The sequence below is a fragment of the Pteropus vampyrus genome, unplaced genomic scaffold (assembly GCF_000151845.1).
Source record: "Pteropus vampyrus isolate Shadow unplaced genomic scaffold, Pvam_2.0 Scaffold572, whole genome shotgun sequence".
NCBI lineage: Eukaryota > Metazoa > Chordata > Mammalia > Chiroptera > Pteropodidae > Pteropus > Pteropus vampyrus.
Window position 1 is genome coordinate 2,710,217 of NW_011889353.1, and position 21,492 is coordinate 2,731,708.

Here is a 21,492-nt window from a genome sequence, read left to right on the forward strand (position 1 = left end):
ACTTGAAATTTATCAAGGATTGAATAATTGTCATATTTATAAAAGTTAAAATGATTTTTCCTACTTCGAGACTTCTAAATCCATATGCTTTCATTGAAAAACCCATATGGAAGACACATAGTGCATACTTTAGCTATGAAAAACTGTTTACACTTGAAATTTACTTTCATGCATATATAATAAAAATAAAAGGTTTTATGTCATTTTCATGAACGTGATTTGGAGGTAGCATTCCTATGTCTACTTTATCACGTTATCTGTTTTCTCAAACTTTTAAAATTTGACAAGCATAATAAGCATAGTTTCATTTAAAGTGGAACTTTATTTTCTTTTTTGGAAAGCATGTACTAATTCTGTTTGGGCAACTGAAGACCTGTGAATTCATTCCAATGATTCTTTCTTTCTTCCACCCATGTCAAATCCATATGATTTCATTTGTGTGAAAACTTTTAATACTAAACTATATTTTAAAGAAATAATTGTGAGAACTGGTTAGCCACACAGTAAGGCTCACTATTTATTGAAAGGTGGTAGAATCTTAGCTATGTGAAAATTATCTTACCTTAACATTTAATTTTTTTAAAAATACCAATTTGACTCTCAAAAGGAAAACTACCAATACAATTTATTTTCTTTAAATAAATTATACCCATAGAAATTCCCATAGTGGTGACACATGCTAGGAACAGTGTTCCCAAACATCATATGGTATAGTGAAATCATTAAAATTGCTTCAGCTTTGAGCGTAAAGGCATTTAGACCAATAACCTGTTTTCCTTGAGCTCTAATGACTGGTATTGCTATTTTTATTTTTTAGAAGTGAAATGCTTAGCCTTTTAAAATTGTGCTTTTGAAAAGAAGCCAAGAGAATGGGCATAGCTTACTTCTAGCTGGTGTAGTGACGCAACAGTGCTCATATGCTTTCCTCTTCTCCATCACTTTTTATCCTTTTCATAGATGCGCATCGGGATTTCCTTCACAGGCCTGCTTCTGGATACGTGCCAGAGGAGATCTGGAAGAAAGCTGGTAAGGATTGTTAAAAAAACACAAGTTTAATGTTCTGGCAGCTGTGTGCAGTTATTAAATGCCATAATGTGAAGAATGACAAGAAAGGACTTTACTGCTAACAACAACAAAAACACAATACAAAACACACCCCCCCCAACAAATGTAAAAATCCTGATTAATATTCTTAAACCAGGTCTGATTAGAACATGAATTAGTTTTTATTTTAGTAGCATCTGCTAGTGCTACTATAATTGAGAGAATGGCAATGTTTCTGTTTTTCAGGGACTATAATTGTTTATTGCATACATTTTTTTCCTTGAAAAAAAATTTGGTGTTTTAGAAATTAAATTGCATACTTCAGTCTTTTTCTCTGAATTCTTAAGTTTTTAAAAACTACATCAAATTTAATTGACTTGTTGAGGCACTCAGAAATTTTATGGTTATAACCAATTTTTAAAATTGATCTTCCAAGCTAATAATAATCAGAGCTAAATTATTTTTAAAGTTTAAAGACAAAATTGCTAAACTTCTATTTTTCTTTTCCATTTGCACAATTTGATTTTAATTAAGAGACATTGTTCTACATTTCGAAGTAGATTTAAAGTTTCTGATGTCTCGACTTAATTGGGCTTGAAGACATTCAGATCTGGCAGAATCTTGGTGAAACACCAGCGCTATAGACATTGAGCAAAAACCTTATAAAAGCCATCTCAGGAGATAAAGCATAAACCTGTTTTAAGAGTTAAAGATGACATGACAAATACATACTGTGTGCGGCTTTGAGCTGCTCTAACTCCAATTGTTAAAATAGTTTTTTTCTGAGCTGAGAAACTGAAAAATGCTATTTCTGCAAGTTATAAATTAGTATCAGATTAGGAACCCTAATCAAGGAGCAAGAGTCAAGGGAAAGGGTTTTTTGTTTTCTACAAAAGATTTCTCTTTTGGATTTTGATTTGACTCAGCAGTGTCGATAGTTCTTTGCAACTTGCTGACTCTCTGGTCACTTGGCTCTTATCCAAGTGTTATTATAGATTTTTCTAAGAAATACCTGTTTTCATAAGAGCGATAAGGAGTTTTAAAATCTGATAGAATTCCAGGCTTAGCAACTTAAATTGAGAACCGGAAAGCTCTTTTGCATGTCTAAAATGAAAATCAGATAGATCCATTCACCTTAAAAGTTAAACGTTAAATATATATGTTGACTTGTATGTTGCTAATCTGTATAGTCTTCCAAGATTTACAGTATCATCTCTAAGATTTTCTATGTAAGTAATAGTCATGGGATACTCCTAAGTTGTTAAAATGTGCTGGGTGCCACCTACCTGGTAAAAGAATCACTACACCTTTTTTTTCTTCTTCTTTTTTTTTTTTTTTTACCATTTTTCTCCCGCATTTTTAAAGTATCAGCACAACTTATTCACAAAGGCGGTACAAAGAATTCTCATTTTAGACAGTAGAAGGATGATTTTCTTATGTTGAGGAATAGCACTTTCTCTGCATTTCCCTTATTTATCTTTGATAGTTCAGAAAGAAAAATTGACAGTAAAATGTTGTGTAATTAAAATTCCTCTGTGCTGTTATCTGCTCAGTTCTTTGTTGTCTACTATTAAGTGAGAGCAGATTTTCTGATTGTACCACCTTTGTTGAAAAGTCAACTTAAATAGATATGCACAAAGGAAGTCCTACCATACGTGGTAAGCAATTAGAAGCAGATTCAAAACTGCACTATGTGTTTTCCACTTAATCTTTTTTTTTTTTTTAACTTGACATGTTGTAATCTACTGAGTCCACTATTAATTTTCTTCATTGTCTGTTTTGTGGGTTTCTGTAACTGATTCTGGGTGTATTTTACGCCGTGAGGATTTCAAGAGTAGAGAAAGATCAATACTTGTTTCTGTTATGTCCATACATTCTCTAAGAAGACTCAAGTAAATGTTTGGAATAGTTTTTAGATGTGCCTGTCATGTATATCAGGTCTTCAATCTAAAATATGAGTTGGTTGTGGTGGTAATTAAATCTATAGTCTTCTCAGAGTGATATCCCTCAGTTGCATAGAAACAATTTGAAAATAGTTTTCTGTGGATGGATGTTAAATTTAAGGAATATATTAAATTCCCAAAGTATGGACAACAGTTTCACTGGAAATCTTGAATAACTGCTTATACTTATCTTTCTATGCCCCTTAAAAGGCATTTCTAGTGTTAGCAGTGTCATGGCATCCAACATAATGAAAGCATGAAGGGCAGAGTGACATCTGCATTCAGCTTATTACAATTTGAAAGCTTTTTCCAAGATTCTAAAATTTGCTATGGGCAGATTTTAAAGAAGAAAATCTATAAGGTGTGCCTTTGCAATAAAAATATTACATATTATCTTTGTGGCAAAAGATAACAAAATAAAGTTTGAATCATTTAAAAAATGTCAAGTGTAGAATATAACCAGTACATAACTTTTAATAGAAAATTATAATTGCAAAAATCATATCCTGTGTTTCAAAGTACATATAATATTTTGAAATCATTTTATTTTGAAATGATTTCAAACTTGCAGAAAAGTTACAAAAAAATAGTATAAAAACTTCCCTTGTACCTTTCAACCAGTTTTTCCTATTTTACTGTATTTGCTTTAATATCTTCTCTCTCTCTTCCTTTCTCCTTCTCTCTTTCTTTCTGTTCTGCATCATATTTTTCCCCAAACATTCAAGAGTAAGTTGCAGATGTGATTTCCGTTTATCCTAAACATCTTAGTGTGTATTTTCTGAGAAAAAGGACATTTTCTTATATAACTACAGTTACAAAAAATGAGGACATTAACACTGCTATAACACTATTACTTAATCTACAGACTTTATTTAAATTTTTCATGTTGCCCCAATAATACCATATAATAATATAACAGTATACATTTTTAAATATTTGAAATTTTAACAAATGTTGAAGAGCACATCAGTTTTCCCCTCAAAGTAGTAAAAGCAGCAGCAAAGGTAACAAAACGTACTCAAGTCACTAAAGGTCTTTATAAAATTAGAAAAAATCCAACAAAGATGGTTTTTGAATTGCAACTGAATATTTTCTTCAGTATGCTTCTTTTTCCAACAATCAGTGAATGTTTGCAGTTGGTAATAAATATTCAAGCACCTTGCAAATGTCCTACCAATTCTCTTTGCTGATCTGTATATGCCTCTGGGATTAGAATAGGAATGCATAATTTAAATATAAATTGCCTGATTTGCATATACAATTTGTCAAGCTACAGCTTTGATGATAAGCAAAAATTATTGTCCTGTATTACTACTTAGATAGAATTTTAATTCACCTTGAATATTCAAACTAAATTAGACCCTGGCTGTACAGTTAGAAGGGCAGTACTTCCCTGGTCCCCTAAGCTATTTATGATAGGGTAATAAAGGCATCTTTTCACCTCCCGGTGAAGAAGGTGCTATAAGCTCCGTACGATACACTATTTCTATCCAGGGTTTAAATACATATCTGAAAGCAACCAACAGTCTTAATGTATTTTAGTTAATATTTCCAGTCCGGCTCTTTCCCTTATATTTTAGTTTATAAGACCTATCAGACAGTAATTGCAAATAAGTAAACTTAAGAAATGATGCTGCTAAAATGAAGTCATGACAATTAATACTAGTGGAAGGTTTTTGGTGAACCTCAAGTCATGGACTACAAATGTGTAAAATAAACCATAGAAATTTAAGAAACCATAGGAGTATTTGCATCTCTTACATTTTTAATCTACAGTAAAACATTTTTATTAGGAATCTATGTTTTTAATTAAACAGAACATTTAATTAAGGTGCTTTTTAAGTGAGTGAACATTAGGTGCAAACACTTGAATGAAACATGTCATAATTAGTTTTAATAGAGTGTTAATTGGTACTAGATTTGCCAAGTTAATAATTACTGCTTATTAAATTTTCAATTAATCATTGTTATTTTGCTTTGAATAAAGATGAAAATTAGATAAACTAATTCAGGGGGAGGATATTTTCCTTTATTAATTAGAACAATTAATTTTTATAGTGGAAATTACATGTTTTAGTTGTCAATCTTATGTTGTACTTTAGTCAAATCTTTGCACCCTTTCCACTACCAAAAATAAAGAGCTAATTTGTCACCTTGCAGGTTTGTAGTTGGGCCTTATTGTTTTGGCCTGTGGTATGATTCAGCTATATTTGCCCAGTGCAACAGTTGGTTGTGGGAAACTGTACGAACTTGATTAAGTAGATGAACAACAGCTTAAAATTTGGAAATGAGCAAATGATTTTTAAAAATCCCTGTCATTTAGTTTATAAAGGCAATATCCACATACTCTGGAAATGATTTAAGAAAAAAGCTGAATCGTCTGTCTGTGCCATCATTGATTTTCTTTAAAAGGTCTGCATTAACATAATTGCTATATGAATTACCTTTTCACTGTTATTTTTGTCAGTAAAATAATTGTTTGCACTTATATGTTTGTGTAAAATATATTTCCTTCCTCTCTTTTTCTGAAAGCTTTACCCCCATGTATTTCCTATTTAATATTAACCTGTAACATTGTGGCAAACCACCTTCATTATGTGTCTGAATTATCCAGACAGGTTTCTTGTGGTTTTTGTCCTTTAACTACTTAGTTTGGTTTCATGATCCTTTCTGGGGGCACTAGTTGTAGTAGAAAAGTTGAAATGATATAGTAGTTTAAAAAATATTCCCAGAAGTGCAAGTTAAAGAAAAAGTTCCACTCTTTGTTTTCCTAAATGAATTTTAGAAATTTGTTGTTTTGTAGACAGCCAGAAGAACTGCCCAATAACTGGGATGGGAGTCATGCTTGTTCTATAGAATTCTATTTAACAGCGATCAGTATCTAAGGGCCTACATAAACTAACAGAGAAATGTTCTCTTGTCCGGTTTGGTCTGCCTGGAATACAGAGGAGGCCGTTAACGAGGTAAAGCGCCAGGCGATGACTGAGCTGCAAAAGGCCGTGTCCGAAGCCGAGAGGAAAGCCCACGACATGATCACGACAGAGCGCGCCAAGATGGAGCGCACCGTCGCAGAGGCCAAGCGGCAGGCGGCAGAAGACGCGCTCGCTGTCATTAATCAGCAGGAGGATTCCAGTGAGGTGAGGCCTGGATGGGAGCTTCCAAGGACAGAAGATAGCTTCCACTAATTACATTGCTAGTTTTTGATCCAAGAGATCACAAATAAAAGTAGATATTGGACTTAGACAAACAAATCATAAGGGGAAAATTAGAATAATTTGGGGAGTCCTGGTATTTCTGGAATTGATCAAGAGCTGATTAAATTTTGTCTTTATTAAAGACTTAGAACAAGTCTGCCCCCCAAAAAGGTTTTTAATATATTTGGGGAGTAACAGATTAAAGTGAAATTCTTATATCTTCCTAACACTATTCGGAGACTCAAAACTCAGCTGTGTGTATTAACATATGTGTCGTTTCCTTCTAATAGAAAGAGTTTAATAGAGATACCCTGTGTAAGCTGTACTCTCTCCAAAAACATATTGCATGCCTGCAATCGAAGTCATTTCCTTAACTATGGGTCCTAAAATCCAATGCTAAAACAATGTTTGCATCAGTTAAACATTTCTAAGAGATTTTCTGCATAGTCAGTTTTTCCACATTATTTGTAATAACCAGTATGATGATCATTTCATAATATAACATCACTGCCAGAGGCAGTATATTTAGTACTTTTCCAGTAAATTCACACACACACACACACACACACACACACACACACACGCCTAAATGGCTCAAAGATCTGGGAAGTAACTAAAATACAATATCTAACAGAATGCTTTTTAAAAGAGTCTGTAAGTCAAGAGCATCTGTAAGAGCAGCATGGCACTGCTCTGCATTAATCCAGCACCGCAATCCCCAGCCCCAAAGTACCTTTACATAAAGTCTGTAATTAGCTGAACTAGCAAAACCATGAACTGATAAATCAATGGTCTACTACAATACATATCTATAATTTGTGAGGGAGAGTAAGAATTTAATTTGTACTAGGCTTCTTTGTAGATGAAAGACCCTGTGGGAATCACTATACCCAGTTTCTATTTAATGTGTAGCAGATGAATATCAAGAGGACAAAAGGAATAGATTTTCGACATTTGAAAGTTTCTCAGGAAAAGAGGGACTAAGGGAAGTTTATCTACATTTTAACTGCTGGCTTTTCCATTGTTGAATTAAACTAGACATAAATTCAATTTTATTAGCATCTTATGGCTAAAATATTTAAAGACCTTGTTTTGTACTTTAAAAAATTTATTAGCATCTTTTGGAGAGAATTTGCCCTGCTCTACTCATGTTAGTAATACTGTGAAGCACAGTTGCTGCCATCATTAAAACATTATCACTTTCACATGAATGTTTTAGGGCTGTTATTTATGTTAAGAGTATTTTGTAGGTCACTAAATTCTGAATAAATGTCTAGGAATAAACTGAGAATTAATTCTTTGTATTCATCAGTGATATGCTTTAATTCCTTCACTATAAGCTTTTTATCTTTGTTCATAAAACCTAACCAGAAAAACATATGATCTTGACCCTAGTATTCAGCATTACAAAAGCATAGTGTATCAAATAGCTATAGTAAGTAGTAGATAGGATGAAAAAATATAGGTATGAGTGATAATCTATAGTAATTGTTTTTATTTTTGTTTTTCTTTTTGGGTCTCTTGGGAAACTATTTTTTAATATAGTACTACCCTTGTCTTCAGTGACACTTTCTCAAGGATTTTAAAGCAAATTATGCTAGAAGAAAGGGTGTGGAATTCAGAGAGCCAAATTTAATTCCTTGTTCATCCATCACAATTCCGTGATTTTTAGAAAGCCACTAAACCTCTAAATACTTTGATATTTCTCACGATGTGAAGATGAGTGAAATTGTCTCATATAGTGGCTGAAACCTTGAGACATGATAATTTTAGCCATGGAGAAACTCACCTGGCTAGAGTTAACACAGCTAAGAAATGGCAGAATCTAAACTGGAATTTACAGCATGCTGTCAGTCTTCGTGTTGTTCCATAACAATGAAAGAAAGATCTTTTTATAAGGATCATTATGATAATTTGGGGATGCAGATAAAGAAAGGCAACTTCGCTTTTCTACATTTCTTCTCTTTAAATTGCAAGGCCACTTTTTAAGGTGATGGTGTGGCAGGAGGAATTGATCTCTCAAAGGATTAAGCCTCTTCTTCAAAAGTAATGTAGACATTTTCCTGAGAAAGGAGAGCAAAAGATGGAAGAGAGATTTCATTTGAATGAAGCTGAGACTCCTTCAGACTTGCATATAAGTACACACACACACACACACACACACACACTATAAAAGCTGTTTGACCAAAGACTTGACAAAGAAATAAAAGATTAATCTTTTAGCCCTAAATTAATGTTGCTAGTTTTCCCAAGGAATGACAATATCCCAGAACAATCTATGTGCCTAGTGGTAGGTTTAAGTTAAGCTGTACCTTTTGCCCAATTGTTAGCTTGAATTTTGTAGGTAAATACTTTTTCTCCACCTCAGGAATTTTTACTTTTCATTTAAGGCTGAAGACACAACTTTGAATCGAACCTACTGTTTTTCTGCACATTGTTATTTCTTTGCACTGAGGAATGTACACTTTTTAATAAAAATGATCTAATAAAAGCCACCCTAGCAGTGATGCTTGCAAATGGCTCTTCCTAGACAGAGCCGGAACAGCTCTGGCTTCCTTGGGCCAGGATGGAGCTCCTCTTCCAGCCCTCACCATGGTTGGCCCAAGGGTGAGGAATCTGTTAGGTCAGGACTGTATGGCCCAGCTCATCTACAGAGACGACAACGCAGGTATTTCTCAGAATACTCTTCCATGTTTATATATTCAGGAGGTTTTCTTGAATTTTTAAACATTCAGCCCCAAATAAGACCCGCATAGCATTGTACTTTAGAAATTTTATGAATTTTTGTTCTCTAAAAAATTTTTTAAAAGATCTGGCAATCTTAGTAATTGAAAAAAAAATCCCATTAAATGTAGGATCCATTGATTTTAAAACTATATCCAGAAATTAATGGTTATTCTTTAAAAAATCATGTTTATTACCTGCCCAGAGAAGTTTGTTACTTGATACATGTAACTGTAAATTATTGACATCTGTTTATTCATTTTTTTTCTTTCAATAACAAATTCTTGAGCTTTTATTCTACATCGGGCCAATGAAATTATAGTGGTCCCTGCCTTGATGTTGACGATACTTCATAAGAGGAGTCAAATCAGTAACTTATAAGTCTTAATAGAGTTTAGTGTGAAGGCTTCTGGGAAAGTTTTGCTTCATCTGATACATAAGGATAATCAGGAACTGGTTAGCAGCTACCTTCCAGTCCACCCATGCCACCCCTTGCCTCATCACTGCTTCCTTGGCAGTGGGCATGTTAGTGTCTCTGTGTAGGAAGATAGGAAGGGAAGCTTTGCTAGGCTTTGAAAGCAGGATGTCTATGTGGCTGATGAGTGTTTTGGAAAACCACTCAGGCTGTAGTGTGAAGAGAGATTAGAGGAAACCAAAAGGAGGGACCAAGATGTTTCTGGAGAAAAATAAGGAGGAAGATGGTTGCATGAAGACGATTGGTAGTAGCACTGGGAGTGGAAAACATTGGATGTTCTGGCTGGATACCCATGAGATAGAATGAGCAGGATTTGAGGATCAGTTATCCATCAAGAAAGGAGAGAGAGCTGTGGTTTTTCAGTAGGCATGCAGGGCTTGGAGTATACCTATCAGATGATCTTACTTGAGCAACCATCAGAAACTTACGTGTATAGGTGGTGTAGGAGTGACCTTTCTTCATTTTTTTAATGCATAAACAACATGAGTTAAAACATTTAAAAGAGCTCAAATTGATTATTTAATCCAACTAGACGAATCTCCTCTGTAAATTGGGAAGGGCACAAAGGTTTAAATAGCTCATGCTGTCTAATGTGAAAATCAGGATAGCACACTATAATATATAAAGGGGGGGTCCAAGGTGACCATACACCCCAGTTTGAGTGGGACAATCCCAGGTTACCTCTGTCGTTCCCATGTAATTATGAAAAGTGTCCCCTTTCACTTTCAGGTGTCCTAGTTTTGATGATAAAACTATGGTCATACCACTTAAAGGCCATGTTTAGTGTTGATTAGACCATCTTTTGCTAGCAAAGCTCAGAGAAAGATGGGTATGGCAGAAAGGATCTAGAAAGACCCATGGACCTGAATTCTGGCTCCAGCTCAGTCACCACATTTGGGGGCCTTAGGTGATTCATTTCACTCCCGTCAACCTCCATTTCTTCTTAAGGAATGAGATGTTATTTGCTTGTTTACAGGGTTTAGGATTTTGTTTTCATCAACATTTTAGTTTAACATGTTTTGAGAGCTCTAATGCAAGGCATCATTATCTGCTCATATTTCCCACGGTCCTTCATCATAAGGCACAAGGAATTTTTCTGACTAAAACATTATTTTTCCCTTTTCCCTTCCTTATTTCAAGCCACCTCTTGTTGTAGACATATACTCCCTCTTACCTAGATCATATATGTTCTTTAAATTCAAAATTTGTAAAAATACATATGTAAATAATATAAATATCCAAACTATTGTTCTTTCTTTCTCCTTCAGGGGACCTTAAGAAACAACCTAAACTTCAGAATCAGCAGACCAGAGTTCTAGGCCTGGGGTGGCTGTTCATGTGTTTCTTCTGATCTACTTGTATTAAGTACAGATGCCCATGACCTCTCTCTCTCATTTCTGAATTTAGTCTTCCTCTTTCTGCCTTTGTTTCCACATGTGTCTAGTAGACCTAATAATGCCCATTCTACTTAGAAAAAAAAGTGGTTCTGAAAGGTCGACTGTAAAGAATGGAGTTCTAGAAGGAAGAAAGAAGAGTTGTAAATATTTAGTGGGAAAAAAAAATAGCAAGAAGAAAGTGCAGAGTCAGGAATGAATAACACATGGGTATTGGTTTTTTTTGGGGGGGGGGGCATGTAATTTATCATCCAACCAGGGACACTTTTCAGAGTAAAAGGGAGTGCTCTTTACAGAGCAGTCTTATAAATCAGGCTATCCCAGGCAAAGGGGAGCCATGCTGGGCACAGTTATTGGGCATGGCATCAAGTTTGTTTTGCCTGAGGTAAAACAAGAAGACCTACAATGAATGTTTCACTCTGTGCCAGGTGTGGTAGAAAGTGCTTTCTATATTTTCACTCATTTACTCTTCCTGGGAGTTCAGATAGAGTAGACAGTGCTGTTGTCTTCATTTTGCAGTTGAGGAAATCTGAATCTTAGGAGGTTAGGACTTTGCTCAGGGTCTTGCAGTAGTAAGTATGAGCTAGACCTCAGCCCAGGCTGCTGGCCTCTCAGGCCACCTTCTAGGTAGCCACACAGTAGTAACAGATTTTTTTTTTTTTCCTGATTGTGTACTGGTGTATCTATTTCCTAATTAGATTTCCTTCAGATTATTTCCACCTCATTCTTTGACTTCATTTGGGTTTATAAACTAATAATCTTTATTATAACAGAATAATGCTGGACTTTAGTCAGACATCTAGCAATATATTTTCTGTGGTTTTTCTTTTTATAGTGTATTACATATCTCACCAAGAATGTAATGCCAACATTAGTATAAATCAAAAGAAATTTGCCAGATCTGGCCATCTGAAACTGTTTTTTTTCCCTCCTCTTATTATTTCTGGTTCTTATATGTATATAGTTCTTTTGTTTGTTTGTTTTTTTCCTTCCAATGAACACTGTCATACTGGGGCTATTTCAAAAGAGCCTGCAACAGCTCTTCTTTGAAATCCATAACTTATTTTAGCTTGGGTGATCAAAGCAAGTGACTGGAAATGAGCATAGAACAGATAATAAATAACTGGACTGTTCTGATAGTTAGTTTTGAGTTTTAAGCCATCAAAGTGATATTTCCCTCAGATTAAATTAGCTTTTATTCATCAATCCTACATACATGCAGAACTGGACAGCATATTATCAAAGTTGGGCAGTTTTATCTATGAACTTCATATTTCCAGAACCTGCTAAGCCTTGATAATGTAAGCATGTCAGTCTGAGTGGTTCATCTTGATTACTCCTTCAAGAATTAGTTGGAACCATTCTCAGTGAAACTTGTGCACTATGGCCCAAACTGTGGAAATGCCACCTGAGTGGACTCTCTAGAATGCAGCTACCACACAGTTACTCCACAGGGCTCTCAAAGCATGGCCCTTAAAATCTGATCAGATCAGCTGATCCCCAGAAGAATTTAGAGCTCCCAGAGCATGAGCAGTGACCCTGTGGTAAAATAAGAATTTGTTTGTTTGTTTCATTTATTAAAAGGCCAACTGTTTGACTCTCTAGATGTTCATGGTACAGTGAATGGAGCACTGGGCCTGGAATGATCTTGAGTGGTTCGCCTCTTGGAGCTTTGGTTTCCTCATCTGTAAAACTGGGGTAATATTTATGTGACTCACTTTGCAAGGTGGTTAAGAAGTGCAAATAAGATAAGTAAAAGTATCTTATATATACACATTGCTCATTGCTTACAAATGAGCAATGTGTATATATAAGATTTAAAAAAAAAAGATGAAGAAGCTGTTTTAACAGGAAGGGCGAAGAAGGAATTTGGATAGTAACCTTGAGATTGGAAAGGACCATGGAAGCAAGGTATATGGGGTTTGGCATCGAGGGGTTGTAGGAACTAAAGAAAGAGGTATGTCCAGTAATATGACAAAATCTTGGGCCTTAGTGTTGCCAGTGACTGAAATGGACCATGCCAGAGAGCCAGGTTTAGGGAATACCAACTTGGTTGACTAAGGAGCATCCTTGTGGAGCTACAGAACAAGCAGTTTGAAGTAAGAGGCTGCAGCTCAGGAAGGAAATGAGGGCTGCAGAAACAGGTTTGAGAATCATTTTCTTACAGCTAATAGTTAAAACCACAAAATCTGTCAAGGGAGAGTGTGGGAAGCGAAGGATATTTTCTATATGCCAGCTTCCCCCTTGCCAAATATTTAGAGGGAATGGACAAACAGAAGTGGAACAAATTATACAATAAGAATCAGAATTTTAGTATCTTGGAAACCAGAGTTAGAGGAAATCTCAACAAAGAGACTTTAAAAAGAAGGGATGAGGAAATGATCAGTAGCAGTGACTCTTCAGGAAATATAAGGACAGTAAGGAAGGAGAAAAGGTAATTGGTCATTAATGAAGTGTAAGGGGAAGTAAACTAATGTTCTCTCTGTGTAGTTGTCAGTGCCTGTGGAGGGAGGCACACCACTACACGCTTTCTAATTCTAAATGTTGTACTGTGTAAGGATTGTATGTAGTTTCATTTTATTCCAGCCAGTGCCAAAAGGAGGAAGCAGTGTTAGTTCTTGCCATTTATTCAAGATCTACCGAACATCAGGCATTGTACTTAGCACTGACATAATCCTGAATAACCCTGCAGTTATATTCCTCCTTTATATAGGTACTGTCTCTCTAAGAGGTTAAGTAACTTGCTGTCATTCTAAAGCCACTCAGCAATGTAGTTGGAAGTGAAACCCAATGAGGCTGGCTCTGAAGACACTCAAAATTGGAAGCCATTGCCATTACACACCATGGTACCTTGTCCTTTGGTGCTCTGACTTCCTGGTCACACCTCTGTCCACTTTGAGGAGTTCAGCACCCTTCTAACCATGTTCCCACCAAAACAAGCTCCAAGAAAGGTCTGAAATTGACAGTATGTGACATTTTAGAAAGTATTTGGTTTGCAGTCTAAACACTACAATCAAACCTTGGCTATGTAATTTCATATCTGTGTGATTTTTAGGCAAGTCATTTACTCAAAAGTTATTTATTCTTTTAACTTCAGTTTCTCAAGATGCAAAATGTATTTGAAAGTGGTTTTAAATCATCGAGTGCAATGAAAATGTAGATGTGATCTTTAGTGTGAATTTAAGTTAATATGTTACTTTCTATAGAGTTCTTATCATTTGGGGAATTTAAATTATAAACATTCTACTTAATTCACTGAATATCCTTTGCATATGAGGGTTTTCTGGAGTATTATAGGTGTTAAGTCCTGGAGAAACTCAGGAGGTAGTCTTTTGTTTCTTGGAAAAAAAAATTCCAACAGTAAGTACCAGGAAAGATATTTTGCTGGTAGAGCAGAAATACCATTTTCTGTATATCTAAAATAACAAGATGAAAGAAATAATTTTGTTCCTAGGGATGAAGAGAATTGGTGATACGAAACAAAGTATCAATAATCTTTGAAATGCAGCTTTGGCGTTTGAAAGCTTCAATCCATCATTTTGGTTTCCATCTGTAGTACATTTAGCAAAGGGGAGCATTGTGTTCAGCCTCATATTCTTCTCTGAGTCATAGCCTAACTTTGGTCAATGGACTGATTCCCAATTTCCAGATAGAGAATAAAATATGTTTTATGTCCAAAAGAGAATATATTGTCACAAATAAGTGAAGATTATAAAGTGTCATGAGCTTTGGGAATGAAATTTGCTATGAAATGGTTTTCTTGGGCCTTCTATACTATTGTGATTACTCAGTCACAAGCGTCATTCTTTCAGGGACTAAAAAGGAAGCTCATTTTAAAAAGTAATAAAATAGATAACAAACAAATAAACAGAGCAAGTATCAGGAAATACTAGCCTGAATATGAAAAGCATAAATTGAAAAATGTAAAGTTAGATTAAACCATTGGCCACCTTTAACCCCGCCCTTGCAGGTATACATGGGGTATTATACACAATTTGTGGTTTCAACCTTTGTGAACAGCAGAAAGCTTAGAAACTTAACATTCTGATTAGAGTACTTACAAGATCCTGCACATTCCATTGTTCCTAGAAGTGTGACTGTTAAGGGGCTGAGTGTCTCCGGTCAATCATCAGTCTTACAGGTATAGATAGCCAATAAGAAATTCAGTAGACCCATCCAAAAGAAATATATTAATAGAAATTGCTTTGTCTGTTTTCATAGTAAGCTTTTAAAAAGGAGTGTGCACTTTGGAGTTATTTGTGAGTTGGGTACTTGGGCTAAGATTTTCTACATATTCATTGCAATACAATGTTAAAAGCAATAAAAAATATGTACCAGGTCCCCACCAGGTCATTTGAATTGCTATATGCTGTACCTTCCTAGAGCTGAAGGTTGTTTTGTCCCAGTGATAGGTGGTCGATGAATAGAATCAAGCAACTTGGGAATGGGACTAGAGATAAAACTAGCGAGAGCCCTTGATCTCAGAACTCAGAACTCAGCCATGCTTGGCAAGAAGGCTCAATTCCTAGCAGCTTTACGATCTGTTTGGCATAATTCCACTTTTTTATTTTTAAAATTGTTCCCATCTTTGAAAACACTTTAAAAAATAAAGAAGTCCCCATTCTGTCTCCTATTTCCACTTCCCAACACATGCATCTGTAATTACCTGATTTGGTCTGTGTGTTTAATCATCTTAAATTGAGAAGGTTGCCTAAATTAGATTTCAATCTGAAGGCAGCATTGCATACTGGGAAGTTACCACTGTGGTGTCTGCCAAAATGTTCCTCTGCCAGAGAAAGAATAGGACTCACACCAGGGTATTTCCTAAAGCCACTTGACTCAGATTACATATTTAATTTTCTTAAAATATTATTTTGGATCTCAGTCTCTGTTCTCTAATTGGGATTTTCTCATGTAATCTAGTCATTTCACTTATTTGCTGAGTTTGTTCCAGGATCCAGTTGGCATTATTCTAAATGGCTAAACCTTAAGGAAGTAAACTTCACTCTGAGTGCCATGTTATACCTCACTATGAAGAATGGGCCAGACCTACATTTGTTCACATCTTTGTGAGGTCATTTGTATATACAATGCAACTGAATTAAATTTGAGAGAGAAGAGCTTCTAGTTATGGCAGTGAAGCCTCAGATCAGAAGTACACACCTTTTGAGTTATTTTCTCAGTTAAATTAAAATAGAAAAAAAAACAATTGTTCTAGTACTGATTATTAAATTAAATTTTATTTTTATTTATGACATTAACAGATTTCCTCAGCTATGTTCACTTGAAATACCTCCCATTGACCAGATTTTGAGAGCTTAAGGGTTTTTGTTTGTTTGTTTGTTTGTTTCCCCTTTCTTGAGCCATAATTTCTGAATGGTAAAGAAATAAGAACATAGAGCTGAACTCCTTTAAAAGTTTTAAACCAGAATTCTTGGGTTTACAGGCTTCCAGTTCTGAGAACTCTAAGAGCCTCTTTATATTTTAGCAAAGTTAGGACGACTGCTAAAAATCCCTTTGCCTACTTTGCACAATGGTAAAGCCATACATATCTGGGTGATGGGCTGGGATTTCACCGCAATATTTTTAGTAGGCTCATGAGCCTTCCTTAAGCCACACAATCAGCATGCTGAAAGTCAAATGCAGGGAACACAATGGAGAGATTTTTAATATTCATTTATATCAGGGCTTTAAAAAGTGTAATTTAATTGTGACACAACCATCACACACATATAGTCAGCTGGATGGAGTTACCAGATTATTATCAGAAGTTTGTTTTGCAAGAGAATAATCAAAACCAAGGAAGATAAAGAATAAAAAATATATATGTATTTGCACAAAGCTAAGATCACTTGATATAGCATTTCACAGTAAGGAACTACTTTACAATTAAAGTTGGCTTCCTGAGGTTCCACCTCCTCCTGGAAGGGCCTCTGAAGGCACTGTCACCTTTAGTCTCAATTCATCTCCCCTTCCTGCTCTAGGATCTATCCCATACATGTGATCTTCTGTTTCTAATATGTTGTGCTCAGATTCATGATGTATTTATTTCAAAGTTTATATCTCAGAGGCAATCTCCTTTGGGCTTTGCTCACCGCTTGGACTAGACATTGGCAGTGGGCTTGCTAGAGTCTAAGTTTTTAGTTCCCCTTTTCAGAGTGCCCAGAGTTGCTGAGGTGCACATGAGCTACAAAGGAACTCCATCAGCTAGAATGCATCATGTGCAAATAAAATTCCTTATTATTTACCCAGTATTAGTATTTCTAGATTTTCAAAGCCAAATTTTGTATAGTCAGATTTATTCATTTTATACATATTTATTGAGCACATGCTATATATCAGGCACTGTTCTAGGTGCTTAAAGTATATCAGAGAATAAACAAACCAAAGACCCTGCCCTCCAGGTGGTTGAAGTCAAGGGGATTATTTGAGTTCGCATATTAGGTGCCCTGAATAACTAACAGATTGCACTAGGAAGAAAGAACTAAATGCATGGAGAGGTTAAAATATCTTGCCTCACTCTCTAGTTTGTGATGGAGCAGGGAATAGAATCTTCTATCTCCTTTATTATGTTTCTCTGATTCTAAGTTAGGGTTTTTGTAGTTCCTTTGTAATTTCTGTTAGTATCTAGAAGGAAGAAACTTCTGCCCAGATTGATATGTTTGTGTCTGACCACGGTGGTGTTAGAAGGGAAAAAATTTAGATATAACAAATGTTAGTATAGGTGAACAAAGAATTTAGACGTGAAGAGAACCAAACCTAAAAGGATTTTTATAGTAAAAACAGAAAGGAAAAAAAAAAAAAGCCAGTTTGTTAGATACCATAATAGTTGTTAGCAGAAAAGTTTGGGCAGTTATCACACTAAAACCTGCATCTTCTCTGTGTTTAGTGTTCACGCAGACACACACATACACCTGGATTTTTTTAATTTTTACTACACAGTTTTTGACAGTAAGGTGGCAGTACTGCCTAGGCCATCTTCAGCCTTTGGCCTGAACAATGTATTAATTGAGATCTCACTTTCTTCTGCCTTCTCCTTTAGAGTTGCTGGAATTGTGGTCGTAAAGCAAGTGAAACCTGCAGTGGCTGTAACACAGCCCGATACTGTGGCTCATTTTGCCAACACAAAGACTGGGAGAAGCACCACCACATCTGTGGACAGACGCTGCAGGCCCAGCAGCAAGGGGACACGCCTGCGGTCAGCTCTTCTGTCACGCCCAACAGTGGGGCTGGGAGCCCGATGGACACACCACCAGCAGCCACCCCGAGGTCTACTACTCCGGGGACCCCTTCTACCATAGAGACAACCCCTCGCTAGATGTGAACTCAGAACTGTCGGAGGAAAGACAGCACAACCAACATGAAATTAATTCCTCACCCTCAGATGCTCAGTTGTTTCTTTGTTTGTGTGTTTATAGATGAACTATCCTATTTCAGTACTTCAGCAAGAGATAACCTAACCGTATCTATCTTGAGGCGGTAGTAAAACAGAGGGCCAGTAACGGGTCATAATGACTTATTGTGGATAACAAAGATATCTTTTCCTTAAAGAACTGAAAAGAGAGCAGAGAATATAACATGAAATGATAGATTTGACCTCCTCCCTGTTATTTTCCAGTAGCTGGGATTTTAAACTAGATGACCTCATTAACCGATGCTTTACCAAACAGCAAACCAAGAGATTGCTAATTGCTGTTGAAAGCAAAATGCTAATATTAAAAGTCACAATGTTCCTGATATACAATAATGGAAAAAAAAAAAAAAAAGAGGAAATCCCTCAAGGGCATGACCATTGGCTACAGTAGTAGACATTTTAACAAGAAGATGAATGGCATCCATGGGTTGCTAACTGAACTTTGAAGACCCACTACAAATACGCAAATGTGTAGCATATTGGAAGGAGAAACAGATGTTTGGGATTTTTTTTCCTGTTTCTAAAAAGAAATAATATCCAGGTCAACAGAATGAAAAATGAAAGAATGTTTGCACTGGGATGTATGAATATAGTAGCAAGAAAAAAAATGCCATAATGCAAAGGCTCCTTTACACACACACACACACACACACGCACACGCACTCGCACTCACGCACGCACGCACGCACACACACGTCTGTTAAGAGACTCAGCCTGCAGTTAATTAGCATTCTGGCAGCTCTGACATCAGCCAGCTGCCCTAAATAGCCCTTCAACGTTTCTTCATTTTTGTAAGGTTCCACAGAGTAAGACATTGGGTCTATTCCAGCTCATTCATTTTATATTGAAAAATAATTTTTAAAAAATGGTGGCTTCAGCTCCAGCCCCTTTCCAAATTTTTTCAATCCCACCCTGTTTGGATTTTTAATTAAAAACTAGTAGTTCTCTTGGTGTTAAAACACTTCTGTCCTTGTGAGGTTTCCAATGGTGTTTTTCTTGTAAATGTGTTGGACAAATGTGAAGATGCATTGTAGTTTAACCATATGCCCACATTTAGTCTCTTTATTCCTAGTTGGTGAGAAACCTGTATCTTTCTATGCTGCTTTTATATCTGTATGTATTAATGATATTTCTCTAGTAGTTCAGAAAAAAAAAAAAAGAAAAAAAAGACTTTTTTGGTTGTCCTCAAGAAAAGAAGAAAAAAGTTATCTTTCGGAGCTGCTATTTCACTCTAAGATTTTTTTTCCCCCCTAAAAACCAGCATGCTTCATGGAATGCTAACATATTGGTGTTTTTGTAAGAGGGAATGTACATAAATGTATTTTGCACTGTCACAATGACTCCCTAGGCATGCTTTTTTTTTTTTTTTTAAGCAAACTTCTTGAATATGCTAGAGCCATTTCACCAAGTTCAGCTGTAGCATAGAGTAGTAGTGGAATATTTCTTTTTTCTTTTTTTGGAAAAATCATTATTTGGGACTTTTTAAAAAAAGTAACAAGATATCCTACTTTTAAAAAAGACAGTGCATGCGTAATCCTGTAAAGTTGTTTAAGTATTTCTAATTTTACAAAAAAAAAAAAAAGATAAATCATTAGAGCTCCAAATGCTGAGGTGTAGACTGACAGCTTTAACACTGCTGAATGCCAGGTTATACAGTATTCTTACAAAAAGGAAAGTCAGCCAAAGACTGATCTGATGGACCAAAATCAGAATTTTGCAAAGCACCAGAACTACTTTCCAAATGATCAGCAGGTTAAACATTTTCAGCAAGGTATAGTGTGAATTCATTAACCCTTCATTGTCCAGGGTCCAGACCAGACTTACTTGTTAGTTTTGAAAAATAGTAGCCCAGGAAGTGGTGGTGTGCTTTAGGGAAAGTCAGCAGAGCTGCAGGCTGTGTAGACAACCAAAGTTTTCGAGGCTGGGAAGACACTTCTCCACATACACACATCAGGCATTTATTTAAAAATCTAAAATTAACCATTAACTTTTTTTTGTTTTAATGTAGCCCTTGGATACAGTTTTAAATGGCTTTTAAGTATCTGCACAGAGGCAATCATAAATCTGTTTGTTTTAAGTCTCATAGACCTAACATTTTTAGCATTTTCCCCTTGTGTTTTCATATCTAAGTTGGTTTTAATTTTGTTTGGGTACTGTTATGTTTCTCAAATGGCTTTTTAATTTAGAAAGTTCTGATGAGCAAATAAATACATCTATCTGCATGTTGGAAGTCCCTCTGCCAGCACACCTGCTTAAAGTGAAGAGAAAGCGCATAACCAGGCTCTGAATGGGTTATATTTTATCATGGTGCTCCCAGAATCCTTTGACCTCACTCTGCTTTCTAGTCTGCTTGTGACACTGGACAGTCCTTTCTTACAGAGCTATTATATGTTCTAGGCTACGAAGGGTTAAATAATCCCAAAAATGAGGTATGTCATACCCACACATCTTTATCTAGAAGCTGTGATGTATGTGAAACAGCACTGTTATTCTTAACACTAGTGTGTAAAATAAGGATTAGTACAGTATGTCTCATTACTTTTAATTCAGGGCACCCTGAGTGAAAACAAATACAAAAAAAAAAAAAAATCCCTAACTCTGAGCTCTATCTCTGATTCCTCTTCCTCTTTTCCCTCTTCCTCCTCTTCCTCTCCTCCTGTTTTGCTACATTCTCCTCAGTGGCAAAAAGTTTCACTCTACCTCTGACAGCATGTATATTGCACCAGTAGCTAACAAAAACTGGTCTAGTCAAACCAAATGGGCACAAAAGAACCAGGATACCAAAAGTTAAGCTCATACAGCTGCAAACCATATCACTTCTTGGTAACAATGCAGACCTCATAACCTAAAGAAGAAAAAGAAAAGAAAACTTTTGTTACTTTCCTTTTTTGCTTGTCACTTATGTACAGGCTATGTGAGAGTATAATTTGTAGGTATAACACATTTTAAAAAAACTTATCTTCATTGGATAGAACTGAATGGTGGTCGCTGATAGGAATAGGGCGTCCTCTATCTCTTATCTCTGTCTCTGACTCTTTTTCTTTTCTCTGTCATGAGACTGTGTGTGACAGGGCTACCTGTCTTTTAAATTTTTTTCCTAACTTTTTTTTTGTGTAGGTGCATGTCTTGGGGATTTAAAAATTTCAAGGCTGGTTTACTTATGCAAAGCATGCCTACGTCTGGAATACTAGGGAAAGAAAATGACTCCATGTCCGATTTCCTCAAGGGACAGAAAAAAATTGGAGACTGTTGAAATCCAGATTTGAAGTAATTTTTTAAAATATTATTTTGGGTTCTGCGACAT

General features: G+C 35.8%; 1 protein-coding gene across 4 annotated transcripts in view; it reads left to right on the plus strand.

Moving 5' to 3' along the window:
* The window catches only part of RUNX1T1 (RUNX1 translocation partner 1), a 139,444-nt gene extending 118,601 nt beyond the window's left edge, over nucleotides 1-20,843 (plus strand). For all 4 annotated transcript variants that reach the window (XM_011384395.2, XM_011384396.2, XM_023525577.1 and 1 more), the window contains 3 exons: nucleotides 958-1,026; nucleotides 5,934-6,124; nucleotides 17,817-20,843. In XM_011384395.2, coding sequence (XP_011382697.1) covers nucleotides 958-1,026; nucleotides 5,934-6,124; nucleotides 17,817-18,092 — 536 coding nt within the window. In that variant the 3' untranslated portion in view covers nucleotides 18,093-20,843. The remainder of the gene's footprint in view (nucleotides 1-957; nucleotides 1,027-5,933; nucleotides 6,125-17,816) is intronic.
* Nucleotides 20,844-21,492: the final 649 nt, after the last annotated feature.